This window comes from Xyrauchen texanus, chromosome 14, assembly GCF_025860055.1.
Source record: "Xyrauchen texanus isolate HMW12.3.18 chromosome 14, RBS_HiC_50CHRs, whole genome shotgun sequence".
NCBI classification, from domain to species: domain Eukaryota; kingdom Metazoa; phylum Chordata; class Actinopteri; order Cypriniformes; family Catostomidae; genus Xyrauchen; species Xyrauchen texanus.
This window is the reverse complement of record NC_068289.1, coordinates 18685215-18700524: the sequence shown is the minus strand read 5'-3', so window position 1 is coordinate 18700524 and position 15310 is coordinate 18685215. Positions and strand designations below refer to the sequence as shown.

At 38.2% G+C, this 15310-nt stretch overlaps 1 protein-coding gene across 1 annotated transcript in view; it reads right to left on the bottom strand.

Moving 5' to 3' along the window:
* The window catches only part of pde11a (phosphodiesterase 11a), a 170281-nt gene that overhangs the window by 40434 nt on the left and 114537 nt on the right, over positions 1-15310 (bottom strand). The window contains exons 6-10 of the mRNA XM_052142651.1: positions 12879-13011; positions 10039-10114; positions 8542-8609; positions 7047-7139; positions 3258-3308 (exon numbers count right to left, since the gene is read on the bottom strand). Coding sequence (XP_051998611.1) covers positions 3258-3308; positions 7047-7139; positions 8542-8609; positions 10039-10114; positions 12879-13011 — 421 coding nt within the window. The remainder of the gene's footprint in view (positions 1-3257; positions 3309-7046; positions 7140-8541; positions 8610-10038; positions 10115-12878; positions 13012-15310) is intronic.

Sequence of the window (15310 nt, the reverse complement as noted above, 5' to 3'; positions counted from 1 at the left end):
TCCTAAAAGGTGCCCGGAGGCTGACTCCCTCCCGGCCTAACCTGTTTCCCTCCTGGGATCTCTCGATCGTCCTCACAGGCCTGCAGAGACCCCCCTTCGAGCCGCTAGATTCAGCTGGACTCAGGGCCCTCTCTCTCAAGACCGCCCTGCTGATCGCGCTCGCCTCCATCAAGAGGGTCGGGGACCTGCAAGCGTTCTCTGTTAGCGACACTTGCCTGGAGTTCGGTCCGGCAGACACATACGTGATCCTAAGACCGTGACCGGGCTATGTGCCCAAGGTTCCTAAAACACCCTTCAGAGATCAGGTAGTGAACCTGCAAGCGCTGCCCCAGGAGGAGGCAGACCCAGCCCTTTCATTGCTGTGTCCAGTACGTGCTTCGCGTATCTATCTGGACCGCACACAGAGCACTAGACGCTCTGAGTAGCTCTTTGTTTGCTTCGGGGGACAGCGGAAAGGGAACGCTGTCTCCAAACAGAGGCTTGCCCACTGGGTTGTCGACACCATTTCATTGGCTTATCACACCCAGGCCGTGCCCCCCCCCTGCGGGTCTGAGCTCACTCCACCAGGGGTGTTGCGTCCTCGTGGGCACTGGCCAGGGGCACCTCCCTAGCAGACATCTGCAGAGCAGCAGGCTTGGCAACATCTTTTTTGAGATTCTACAATCTCCGAGTTGAGTCAGTATCATCCCGTGTTTTCTCAGGTCCGAGCCGGTAGAACTCGGTATCAAGCTGACGATCTGACCGGGTGAATCGATTGTACCGAGTGCCCTTTCCCTCAACCGAGGTAAAATAGTGCGCCTCCGTTCCCAGGAGATCCCATCTTTGTGTCGCTGGTTGACTCCTCCCTAGCCCTTTTGGGTCCGCAGTTCAGCGGAGGAACTCGCCGACCCAAGTCACTATGGGTACCCAATCTACCCTTTACTGGAATAGGTGCTCCACAGGTAAGGCCTCCTGTTCGGAGTCCCCCTGTGTGTAATTCCGCGGTACTGTCCCCTCATGAGCGGACTCCCGTGTTTCCCTAGGCAGTTACAGCTGCCTCAGTTGCCGTGCTGTAGGCTATCCCCCCTCTACGAGGTTGGATCTACCACCGCACCAACTTTTCCACATAGGTCCTGACAGGCCATGTGAGGTATCTGCCACCCTTTGCCTCCCCTGCAGGGTAGGTGTGGCCTCCGCAGGGTCGTCTCCCCCTGAAAGAAGGGCTAAGACCCCTTCCCTCAATGTGTGTAAGGGCCCCGGCTGTAGTTGCTCTATGCGAGAAACATAGAGAGAAAAGAGGCCCAGCCAGGCTGGCCCGTTCCCAGGTTGGCGGCCATCACCTTGTTCCCCCCTCCAGGGTAACGAGAAGGCTTCTGATAGCTTGAATGGGGCATTGGGGAAGGGTATGTGCAGTCTGATACAGTTGGTCGTCCTGCACTGAAGAATACCTGCTCGCTCCTGTATCAGCAGTTCGGCTCAGCGCATGGCACGTTTATAAGTGGACCCCTAGTGTTGCTTCTCTGACACAACGTGGAGAGAGCGACAGAAGGGGAACGTCTAGGTTACGTATGTAAACTCCCGATGGAGGGAACGAAACGTTGTGTCTTCCCCGCCACATTGCTGAGCCGAGCCACTGTTGTGGCCGGACCATTTCCGGCTCAGAAAAATCCTGAATGAACTCCCGTATTTGCGCCGCTTAAATACCCGTATGTCCGGGGGCGGGATATGCAAATACTGGCTGCCAACTTCTCATTGGCCTTTTTCATAGAACAGAGGTGGATATCGGCGCTCAAGAGAGACCCCTAGTGTCCCTTCTCTGACACAACGTCTCGTTCCCTCCATCGGGGAACGGAGGTTACATACGTAACCTAGACGTTTTCATTCATTGATTCAAATGTACAGTATTTAGCATGAATAGATAAATGCTTTTTATTAAATGGTAAGAAAATAAATGGCATCATAAAAGTATTCTGCTAAACATAATTTTTTGTGTTTCACAGCAGAAACAAATCATGGGTTTGGAATGACAAATTCCATTGCAGCTGCGTTAACTATTTTAAAATTAATTCCAGGGTAATATAACACAAAGCATAATGTTATAAATTTCTGGACACATTTTATCCACCATTTCACATTACAGTAAAATGTTTAGATGCAGTTTTGCTTGGTTTAAAAAAAGAAAGAACGTTATTTGAACTCAGGTCTGCTTGTAGTTCCAATAGGTCTTAAAGAAGGTAAATTAAGATAAATAAATGAAAAAAAAAGGTACATGATGCCCCTATGCCCCTTCTCACAACAGTACCACAATATAATAGTGAGATGCTGAAGTGCTGACAGGGACACTTGCATATTTGAGTGGTATATACAGTGATGAGCCAAAAACATTGTGACTCACAGGTGAAGTGAATAACGCTGTGTATGTGTGTCCCATTTATCTGGGGAAGTAATGGCACCGGAAGACAACAAGCCGGTGGAGGGAGTGTGATGCCCTGGGCAATGTTCTGATGGGAAACCATGGGTCCGGCCATTCATGTGGACATTAGTTTGACAAGTGCCACCTATCTCAACATCGTTGCAGCCCAGGTATACCCCTTCATGGCAATGGTATTCCCTGATGGGAGTGGCCTCTTTCAGCAGGATAGTGTGCTCAGCCACACTGCACACATTGTTTGGGAATGGTTTGAGGATCTTCTGCTAATGTCTTGGTGCAAAATACCACAGGACACCCTCAGGGGTCTTGTAGAGTTCATGCTTCAGCGTGTCAGCACTGTTTTGGTGGCACGTGAAGGACCAACTGCATATTAGGTCAAAATGATTTAGCTCATCAGTGTAAATACTGTTTAGTATGTAATATTCCTGTATTTGGCTTTCAGCAATGGGTTCTTGTATTCTTGCAAACATGTCGGTACTTTTAAATGAAGTGCTATAAAAGCTGCCAGCAAAATCCAGTTAACACATTTAAAAAATAAGCATTTCACAGGAAAGTTGACACATATAAAATGTGTCATTTCATGGCCAGAAACAAATCGACAAGCTCCACAGAGACGATATCAATAATGCACAAACACTGATGAGATATTGAATAGTTTGTTCTGAATTAAACATACTGCGCACACAGTCAGATCAACAGTACATATTGAGGCTTTTATACAATCATGAATCAAAAGATTTAATTATTGACAAGCTGCTGTTGTTTTAACTACTACTAAAATCTAACATTTAGTTGTTTGTTCAAATATAATCTTCTCTAAGCAATTTAACGGTGTATTAATGTTTACCTTGAACTTATCCACTTCAGTCTTTGAGCAAGTAGCATGATATGACAGCACCTATGGAAAACACAAATTAAGTCCTAAATCATTATGCAATTACACAATTATGATAATTAACAGGCTGAATTGAATTTGTATTGACCAAAACCCAGACACTACAACTCACTCATGGCAGCCCTCTGGTTGGCTGATGGTGTGCCCTTTCTTAAAATACATTATAAAACTACATACATTTTACTGCCATCACCATTCTTAACTCAGTTGAGCAGGTTATTCTATCAGGTCATATTATAAAGTGTCTATGTCTATTAAACTGACATTTCTAAAGAACAGAGTTATTAAATATTCTGCATTAATAATATATCATGTCAATTCTGCTATAATATGCTGTTGCTGGTCGATTACAATATGTGCTACTGTACCACTGTACTGTAGCTACTTTGGGAACTCAGCATTGTAATACTGTAGATTTTGTTGGCTTTGTATGACAAATTGCTTGTTCTGTTCCTCATTTGTAAGTCACCTTGGGTAAAAGCATTTGCTAAAGGATTAAATTAAAATGAAGATGCATTGTACTTGACAATATCCTGATAATCTGTATGTATATATAAATATGGGCAGATTTCTACTGTTGTACTAAAGAAGCTTTGAGAACGCAATTAAATTTGACTGTATTTACTTGTTATTTGTAGACATACAACAGCCCTCTCAGTCCTAAGCAGGATGCATACATCTCCTGTCAACACCAACATATGTTGCCATCTTATTACACATAAATAATCAATTACTTTTTAATTGAAGCTGTTTAATTGAAGCTGTTTGATTTTTGTTGTTACAATTAAATGTGCACTCAGTAATTGTTTCCTCATTAAAAAAAAGTTTAACTTCTAAAGACATTAATACAAATGTTTCAATATATGTAGGAAATCATGGCTACTCAAATTAAATGAAGACTCCAGTCATATCAGTAACCTTATAAAATATGTTTTATTCTACATGGTGAGGGTCCGCACATGTGGGCTGCCATTTCAGAATCACATGACCAGCCGAATACAACTCAATCTCAGTAACCGTCCTGTTATTTGACACTTTCACTCATTGATTAATGTAATCATGGCTGACTGTGAATACTATGTTTCTACAATGACATCTGAAACGGAAAACTACTGATTTAAAATGATGCTACATCCAAGCCGCTAGGTGGCAGTGTAAGTCCACGATGACACAAAGTCAAACTGAGTGCAACAAGGAATACTCTTGGGTTAATACAAGTTAAACTCAATTCACAAACTTTATCCCAAAATTATTTCGACTTGTCCCTACTTTAAAAAAAGATAACAAAAAAAAAAAAAAAAGAAAGAAAAAGCTCATCAGGGTTACATTGAGGCACTTACAAATGATGGGAATGGGGCTAACACATAAACACTACATGTGAAGCCTCAAGACGTAATCATTACACATTAACATGATTTTAGTGTAAAAAAATTACTTAACATGTGTAAATTTATATTCAATATTACAACTTCGTTTGCCATGACAGCAAAATCCTGTAATCCGGTATTGGATATACAGTAACTTTACACAGACAAGGTAAGCAATTTTATCACACTCAAATCATGTTAATGTCAGGCTAGAGGATAACTCAAGAGAGCAGAGGGGCCCAATGTATAAAATCTGCTTAAATTTCTTCCTAAAAGTGTAAGCACAAAAGTCTTATAGCTTCCATTTTACTCAGCCATTTCACATCAATCAAGTAGGCTACGAGTCAAGTGCGCTTCACATATAATCTTTATTCAAAGGCTGTACTTATCTCAGTACATGATTGTAATAGAACAGAAAATATCTTAAACTAAGAAGTCTTCGCTGTCATTTTAGTTACTGTATTTTCCTTCTCTATGATAACACAGGATAGTTCTCCAAACGCAGCACATCCTAAACCATACCAATGATACAGCTTAAATTGGATTGCATTTTCAATTAGTTACATACAAATAATAGCCTACTATTGGCTTGATAATGATTACTTCTGTTTCAAGTGCTTAGCTACATTTTTATTCAAAATGTGAATTAAATGAAAATCAGAGTTCATAATTAGTCTATTCAGTTCTTGTCCAGCTGGAGTCGCCAGTTCACAAACACCAGTAGAACAGTACATACGCACAGTCAAGAGTGTCCGAACGGTGCGCACGTAATTTTTTTTTTTATAAATCACGATGTGTGCGTGGAAAATTACGCACGCACATTACAATACCAATTTTGTGTGGACGCAACATTTATACATCAGGCCCCTGGAGATTACCCAAATGCTGGGACATTAATGAAGACTGAGCACAGATAAAAACAATCAACAAAAAGTATGAATAACACAAATGAATATAAGGTGTACTATAAATATATTAGGGAAGAACACTGGCAAGGCTAGAACAAACTTAAACAAGACAGGAATGAGTAGCGTGGTCTGTACAAGTTCGAGATGAGAATAGACACTGAGTGTTGAAACCTGAGGGTTTATATGGAGTTCTTGATTGCCATGGGATTGGAGGCAGGTGCAGATGATAACGATTTAACAACATCATTAGAATGTGGGAGAACTATCAGATGATAGCTGGTGCTGAGAGAGTTAACATGCATATTGTTTATGCCCTGTGGCTATAATTTTGATGTGTTTTAGGCCCCATTGACTTCCATTGTAAATGCATCGCTGTATGAGAGAAAACTATCTCTAACTTTTTATCCTTCTATCCCAATTCAACAGCTGTTTTTGCTACTGTACATTTGAGACTTCTATAAGTATATGGTCTCTGTTATGATTGGCAAATCTACGTGAAATATGCAATGTTTGTAGCTTCACATATATGAAGATTCACAATCCATTTCTGCAGTCCTTTTTGCAAAAATAGTCTGGAGGGACTGTCATGGTCACTTAAAGGGATAATTCACCCAAAAATGAAAATTTGCTCACACTCAAACCATCCCAGATGTGTAAGACTTTCTTTCTTCTGCTGAACACAAATAAAGATTATTAGAAGAATTTCTCAGCTCTGTTGGTCCTTTCAATGAAGGTGAATGGTGGCCAGAACTGGAGACATATGGATGACTTTTATGCTGCTTTTATCTGCTTTTTGGACCTTCATATTTCTGGCCACAATTCACTTGCATTGAAAGAACCAACAGAACAACTGATATTCTTCAAAAAATCTTTGTTTGTGTTCTGCATAAGATACAAAGTCATACACATCTAGGATTGAGGGTGAGTAAATGAGAGAAATTTTGGGTGAACTATCCCTTTAAATACATGTGTATCACAGAGAGAGAGAGAGAGAGAGAGAGAGAGAGAGTTGGTTTGTGGAATGATTATCACATCTACTCTGAGTCAGTGGAAGAGATCCTCCGGCTCCTACATTCAGCTCCATCCCTTAACAGGAACTAGGTTAATATTCAACCAATCAGACACTCCCATCTTATATTCCATCTTGACTTGTGTCTAACCATCCCACCAATCACAATACACAATGCTGTACACCTACTGACCTTTTTTTTTTACTACCAATGATAATTTATTTCCATTCCATACAAAGAATTCAAAAAGAGGAGTTCAAGGAACCATGCAGTGCCAGACCTACCCAGTCTGTTTGACCAAAATGTCTGGCCTATGTATGTGAAACACACATATTTCTAATCTAACCTCCCAACAATTGCAAATGGCCACATAAACACTCAAATCATTTAGAAATATCCTGCCAATCACAGGCTCTGACTGTGTGTGCACTATGTTTATATTTTGTAGAGACGTACATCGAGAGCGACAGACTGTTTGGCCCAGGACTTCTTCACTTGGTCATACATTATGGTATTATTGATTCCCAGTCCACAGAATATCACAAATGCCTGAAGAGAAAGAGCAAAAGAACAAGAGTAAATGAAAAGTGTGAAAGACAGGGACATATGGGTGATTCTTATGAAACCTGTCAAAAAATAAATAAATGCCCAGGTCCTATTTACTCCAAAATGAAAAGAAACAAATTAGAAATGTTATTTCTCATATGGAAAACTAAGCCTATTTTGGGCCATTATGATTCACATTGTGTCATTTTTATGACACTTAAACACATTTTACCCCCAAATTCATTTAACAATGAAAAAAAAAAAAAAAGAGAAGGTCATTATGATTAATATGTAATTTATTTAGAAACGTATGAATACAATTTATTTATATATCATAGTAGTATTCCCTTGGTACTGCCTTTCATTATTGCTGATTTTCATAAAAAAAGAATAATTGTGCAACACAATAATTTTTACTGCAATACAGTAAAAAATTACTGTGTTACGGTAATGAGAATTGGTGCAAAAAAATGGGCTTAAGTGTCATGAAAATAATGCCACATTGCAAAAAATATTAATGGTCCTAAATTAGTGCTGTCAATCGATTACATTTTTATTCAATAATCAGATAAATATTTTCCAGAATAGGCCCACAAATGAAGATAATTCAATATATAATAATTAAAATAAATATAAATATAATAAATAAGATAGGCCTAATGCATATAATTAATATAATTATTCACATAATTCAAAGATATTACATTATTGAGACAATTAAAACATTGATTAGACAAAACAAAAAGCAGCTTTAGTCAATATATTGTTTAGTTTACATACTGTATTTTTAAATAGAAGCCTTTCACTTGCCTAGATTCCACAGCAATCCAATTTGCAATTGAGTTTGTTAGCCTGTAGATGTGTGCCTGCATTTTGTCTGTACATGCATCAGATGGATGCTTCTGGAGTATTTTACTGTGGTCACATTTGACTGGTTTTGAAAAATGCTGCGTTTTTGAGCTCTGTCAAGTTAAATGTAGTTTGGAAGTCTCCAGTCCCCTGCACTCTGCTCCATACAGCTGTATTTGATCAGATATTGGTTTGTTACCTGTACAGCTGCAGTTGCCCTGACTGCCCCCTGCCAACTGTGTAAGGTGGTATTTCAATCTTGAATCACTCGATTGTTAGAAAAAGTGGATCATTACAGAATTTATGTAGGATCAGGGGGTACGATTAAATTATTTTCTACATAATTAATCGCACTAAATCAACACATTAAAACAACAGCCTTATCCTAAATATAGGAAAAATAATAATGTCCTATTTTTTGGTATGCATTTTTAGTTAAAAATGACCAGGACATTTTTTGACCAGTTTCAAGAGAATCGCTTACAGTATATTGTGTTAAAAGGACACTGTACCCAGTATTTCTAAAAAAATATCTCCCAGATTATTTATAACATACCTCAAACAACCTCTGATCTGCATCATCAAATGGTTTTCCATCTAACCTGTTCAATACTTGAGCCACACCTGCAACAAGTACACATGAAAAGAGTAAAAGTGTGTCTTGTTTTACACAAAATTCAAGTCATGACCATTTCCGCTGTGGTGCATAACTGCACAGTGTAGAAAATTTGTAACAATTTTGGAAATGCAAATTGATCTCACTGTAAATTCAGTGACAGTAGGTAAAATGTTCTGCTACTGAAATCGATCTGTGCTTACTGAAATTTTAATCACTGCCCCCAGTGGCTGAAGTTGGAAGTGTTGTTGAACGTCTGGGCAGAGTGGCACCAAAAGTGAGCTGTATATTTAGCAGTAAATTATGTAATACAGTCAACAGTAATGCATATTTTATTAACTCTACCCCCAAACCCAAATCCCAACCCTAAATCTAACTATCAGTTATGTAATGTAATTTTAGGGGGATAATGCAATCTGTGAATCACACCGATTGTATGAACAAAATAACTTCCTTGTTTCCACAGAATCAGAACTTGTGTCTCTAAGGCTGCTTGCCAGGAATATTTTGTCGCTGGGCTATTTATTCAGTGAGAAGGGTCTATCCCTAAAATAAACACAGTTATTTTGCTTTTTTATTTCAGTCCAAAAAGGAGATGCTAAAATGTGTGTTTGATTTTGGCTATGTTCAGAATGGAATACTAGCTTACCAATTACTGCATACTGCACAGTATTAATTAATTACTGTATGTATATACATTAAAAGTATGTCAGTGCAGTCTATGTACTGCATATTAAAATTAGTAATATGTAGAGTGCCATTTTGAACATACTCGCTGCTCTTTTTAAAAAATTTGTTTTTGCATTTGTTAAAATATTTTCCTTGTGGACAGTAGGTTTTAAATGAATGACCTCAAACCAAAGATTTAGATGTTATCTCTCCTCATGGTGCTGACATTTCTCGCACTGGCTTTAGACACGTGATTTGAGTTCAGAATCAGATCAGTTCTTGAAATTTGACAGAGACAAAACCAAAAAATACTTTGAAACCCTGGCAAATATAAAGAGAAAGGGAGAGAGGAATGTTTCTGAATGAATACATCCTTGACTCCGCTTCTACTGGCTGTTTTGTACTCATAATGACTTTCGGTCTCTGACAGTCCTCCCACACACACACACACACACACACACACACACACATATTCGCCCACGCACACTGCACTGAGCAAAAGATCAAATACACACACACACACACACACACACACACACACACACACACACACACACACACACACACACACACACACACACACACACACACAGGTTTGTCCTATGTTAATTCAGTTAGACAGAAAGACTAACCAGCAGCACTAACAATAATACAACTCAAAGAGCAGCAAAACAGCAACATCACACACACCACACAACATAGGTTTTGAGTAAATTATGACAAAATTGAAATCTTTAGGTGAACTATTCCTTTAACTGTACAACTTACCTATGATTTGGTGGTTACTGTTCCAGATGGGGACGCACAGGACTGATCTAATGTGGAAGCCTGAGAACTGATCTGCCTAAAGAAATTAAAAACACTTATTCACCGTGCCATAAAAACAAATGACGATGCTCTGAATGATAACTTCTAAGGAGAAGTGAGCAAAAATATGAGATCATAATCTGAAGACAGTGTGTTATATAATGCTGTGCTCTTGACATTTACATGCATAGGTGAATTACAGACAGGGCCAATGGGGCCAGAGCCCAGGGGCTCTTGAATACCAGGGGTCTGGGGAGGACCATCAACTTTGAAAACAAATGTTTGTATGTGCTTAAATATGTGGGCCCCACAGTTTATACAAGGCCCCATCAACAGGGCCCTGTGACTATGAGGGCCCCCAGCCCTCTTATAGGACCCTTTTGCCTTTCTGTTTCTAATTAGATTTTTTGAGCTACTCTTTAATTCTATAACACTGCCTGGTGAAAGTTTCAATGCTCTTCTGGAAGTAGAAGACCTTGTAAAATAATTTCCAAAAGAGCTACTGATGCACTTGTCTTTTTATGTGAAATCTTTGCTGATTTTGATAAAGCAAAATTATATTGTTTTATACATTTATATTGTTACTGATATTTCAAAAGTAATATTTACTGAATTAAAGCAACATGTGCTTATTATTTTATAGAAAAATAGGTTTAAACAGGTTTAAAAAATATAATTTTTGGACTATTATTTCATATGTTAGGCTTTATATGGTTAAGCTTTATTAAGCTTTTAAACATTCTAAAACAGACTCGTAGCTCATTTAAATATTCTGTCAGTGTTATGTAGTCTAAGGGATTTTTGGACACTTTGAAAAGGCTTAGCAGGGCTTTTCGATGGAAGAATAATAATGGTAGCGAAGCTGTAGGGTCCTTCCAAACAGAATTTCCCAATAAAATGACCAAATGACCACTATTTTTAAGCCAGACCCCTTTCCGATCTTCGAAGCTCTCACAATGGAGGGTAAAGACTTTGAAGGAAATAGGGTGTAGGGATGATCACTCCTGAATGGAACACACGCCATCACTCGATGAGTTAGAAAATATATAGCAGTGGGAGCCATGAACTGACTTAACTCTTTGTGAAATTTCACCAAACCCTTGCATAGATACTGTAGGAGCCTACTGCATTTGTTAAATTCATCTATATTTAAAGTGTTTGATGAAGATAAAATATTTCATATTTTATTTAGGGTCCTTTAAATAAATGCATTTTGTATGCATAATTTATAGTATTAACACTGAGTTTACATTGGTCCTGTCTCTTTAAGTACATTGGCTGTTCATCAAACATGTTTCAGTTGATCAGTTTCTTTGCTACATCTGTGTTGTTTGTTTGAAATAATCTGACTGTAAATAACAGAACAGGTATTAAAAGAGACTTAAATCAATGAAAATAGCATGTGACTTTAAAAGATAATTGACAGAGGGCCCTAAATGAAGGCTCCTAAAAGAAAATTGGCCCCGGGGCCCTTGCCGGTCATAATCCGCCCGTTTACATGAGACATAACAACTGACAGAGGTCAAAGGTCATATACAGAGCAGAATTCTAAGGGAGTTTCTTTCACTTTCTTCAACTATGAAACTCCATTACAAAAATTTAACAATCTAAACAAAAAGTGAAAGAAATACGGACCATTACAATATTTAATATTTGGAACTGATTTGTTAATATTTCAAAAATTATGTCCCAAAGAGATAGATAACTAAAGTTAAAGGAATGTTCCGGGTTCAATAAAAATTCATCTTAATCAACAACATTTGTGGCATAATGTTGATTAGCACAAAAATTAATTTCAACTCATTCCTCCTTTTCTTTCACTGTATCCTCAATTTTTGCTTTTTTTTTCAAAGAAAAGGAGGAATAAGTCTAAATTAATTTTTTTGCTAATCAACATTATGCTACAAATGTTGTTGATTGAGCTCAACTTATACTGTCAGATTTGAAAAGAGTATTTTTGAGAGTGATTTCCAGGTCTGTGTAGATACTGTAGTCTTTCTAAAAAATAAACTATAGTATTTGCTATTAAAAAACTAATAGCCTTTACACATTTAAAAAACTTTCACTGCAAACACTCACAGTTGTTATGAAAGTAAAGTCTAATAGATACAGCCTAATGAATTTAATATGTATCTGTAACATTTCTGCCATAAAACTTGATACATTATAATAAGGGTGTGATGATAAGTAAATTGAAAAGTCATGTAATTTATATTGGTACGTGCCACAGTATTGATTCACCCTTTTTCTCGTCAGTGCTGTTTATAATGTCGAGGCTGTCTAGCCATTGGAGAAAAGTGCTGTAATGTAGAACATTCTGTGTAAAATTTTATATGTTTCATACAAAAGTTGCATACATTGTATGATCTGTGCCACAATATCAAGGGAGGCCTGGCTGAATCTAGCATGTAATTAGCTCTGCGCTATCTTATCTCTGGAGCGTGCATGATGATAAAGCGTGGCTAATGAGGGAAGCCCGGCTGACACTTGTGTAACTTGTCCAACTCGATTTTTCATGAGTTTTAGAAAGAAAGAAAAAAAAGAAATAAATTACATAAATCTCCTGTGAAGCATGTAAATACACGGTTGGACATTGATAGAAGACAAATGTAAAAAAACTAGTGAAAGTATTAAAAAATGTTTTATCAGACTATCAAGACTAGAAATCCACAGTGCTAAAAGTACCCAATGTTGCAGAAACGCCAGTAAATGTTATATATGAATGTTACATATAAATGTCAAAAATGTATTTATATAAAAATATATAAATCCTTCATTCATTCATATTTTATTGATCTTACTTCAGCGTCAAAGCGTGGGTCTTGGTAGGCATCGCTGATATTTACAGGCAGTCCAGTGGAGGCGACAAGCTCAGCGATACTGTTATTAATCAGCCAATCAGAATAGGATGATTTTTCCAAGCTGTCCTTGAAGCTGTAAACAAGACAAAGAGGAATTGACACATAGAAACACAAGAACTGCTCTGTGCCTGAACAGCAGGTATTTACACCTCTGTTTTTCAAAGTTGCTAAAACAGCTCGTTCAATCTGACATGAGAGCAAAGCTGTAAGTCAGTAAGTGTTGTTACTCATTCAACATGTTAAGAGGTCAGCCAATCATAATAGAGGACATTTACACATTAAATAAAAAACATCTTAAAGGTACAGTTGCAAAAACAGCCTATTTAAATCCAAGAGTCAGAAAGAGGGTGGAAAATGGTAATTTAAAGTCAAAATGAAGCATTCATTTCCTTAGTATGATTTCCAAGTGAAACAGAATATTTAACAAGAAAAAATATTTAGAGGGCTTGGTGATGTCAGCAAAAAAGGAAAGTAATTTGAAATAGGAAAGAAACCTCGACTACCATTGTAAGTGAACTTAAAGTTGAGGTGTGTGATTTCTGCGCTACTAGCACCAAACGGAATTGCAAAAATAAATAGTTTGTTTTCAGACAGTTTTATGAATATGTCTGCTGTTGATCGAACAAAAAGATTGCCCCGCCCCAACTTACAACATTGGTTAAGTCAATGTTATTGTGTCAGTATGGACAGTTTGCTCAAAACAATTTTTTTTATATTATCACAGATACCAAGTGTTTACATTTATCATGAAAATTAACCTACAAATGCCATAAGGGGGTCGCACACCGGACGTGTCTGGCGGATGACATGGCACATTCTAAAATTCGAAACAATTGTTTTCTATGAATGTATGCACACTACCACTGCCATTCAGCATCTGTCGACAAAGCCTATCTACGACTCTGGAGGCTGCACAAATTTCTCATATCTGTGCGCACAAAATTAATTTTGACTTGTTCCTCTTTTCTTAAAAAAAAAGCAAAAATCGAGGTCCCATTTGATGTCTCAGACCTGTAGCTTGTTTGATTTGTTCTGAAAAAGGGGCTTAACATTGTTACAAAGTTGCATTTTCTTCTTGGTTTGATTCACTGTTCAGCAACATTCAAAAATGGACCAAAATTGTGTTAAGTCACATGTGAGCAAACTGTCAACTCTAAATGTTTGCACTGTTCCGGGATTTAGCTCACACATCCAACCTGATCTCATTAAAATAGCGTGACAGTGGCAACATTTTTGCCAAACTAAATTACGCGCTTCATTACATGTTTTGTTGCAGTTTTCCAGTGAAATGTTCAGCAGGGGGCACCAAAATGGTGTTGCGATCAGAATAGTTTTTATTAAGTTAAATGTTAGATGGAGTTTTTAATGAGTAAAAAGTACCCCCCTAACATGAAACTTTAACTTAAACCTAACCAATAGTGTCCTAAAAGCAAATGAGAGGTAAACAACACAGAAATCCTTACCCTTAACCTCCACCTCAACCTAACCGATAGTGTCCAAAAAGCAAATGCGAAAGGAAAAGTGTATTTTCTAAAGAAACCATGGAAACATGTGTTGCTTCTATGACACTTTTGGCTTATGTGTCAGCTTTTGTGCTTGGCTGGGCTCAAGCTTTGGTCCTCCAAGTCCATAGTCTTGACTATTTCTCTTTGACTATTAAGTAAATTTCGTAAAAAAATAATTACTTTTACTTCATTACAAAATTCCTTTCGCAACGTTACTAGTTTAAATTTAATAAGTGTTAATAAATGTGTATTTTATTGAGAAATTTCTGTATGGGAATCTTCCGACATGGAAACTTTACAGCTGCACCTTGTCACGTGAGTCCAGAAAAGCATTAGCAGCAAACACTCCAAATGAACACTTTTTTTCACAAGAATAGTTACGTTATGTCATGCCTTCATTGCACACCCAAACAAGCAACAGTTTTCATCAATTTAAAAAAGTTACTCAGAGATCCTTAAAGGACAAAAATCTTTGCATCAAAAAACGTCTGGGTTACGGATGTAACCTCCATTCCCTGATGGAGGGAACGAGATGTTTAAATCACGCCATGCACTGAGCCGTGTATTTGTACTGCTGACACAGGAGCGGGCAGGTAATTTAAGTGCCAAAGCGACCAGCTGTGTCAGACTGCACGTACACTTCCCCCACGCCACATAAAATCGTCAGAGCCTTCTGGTTCTTTACCCCCGACATGGGGAACAAGGCGACGTGCCAAGCATGGGAGCAGGCAGCGCTAGCCGCGCCTTTTCTCTCTCTATGTTTCTCGCATAGAGTTAAAGCGGCTGGGGCCATCTTAACGCTATCATACGCAACGAGGAAGGCAATCTTACCCAGTTCCTATTCTTTCAGGGGGAAAAGACCCTGCG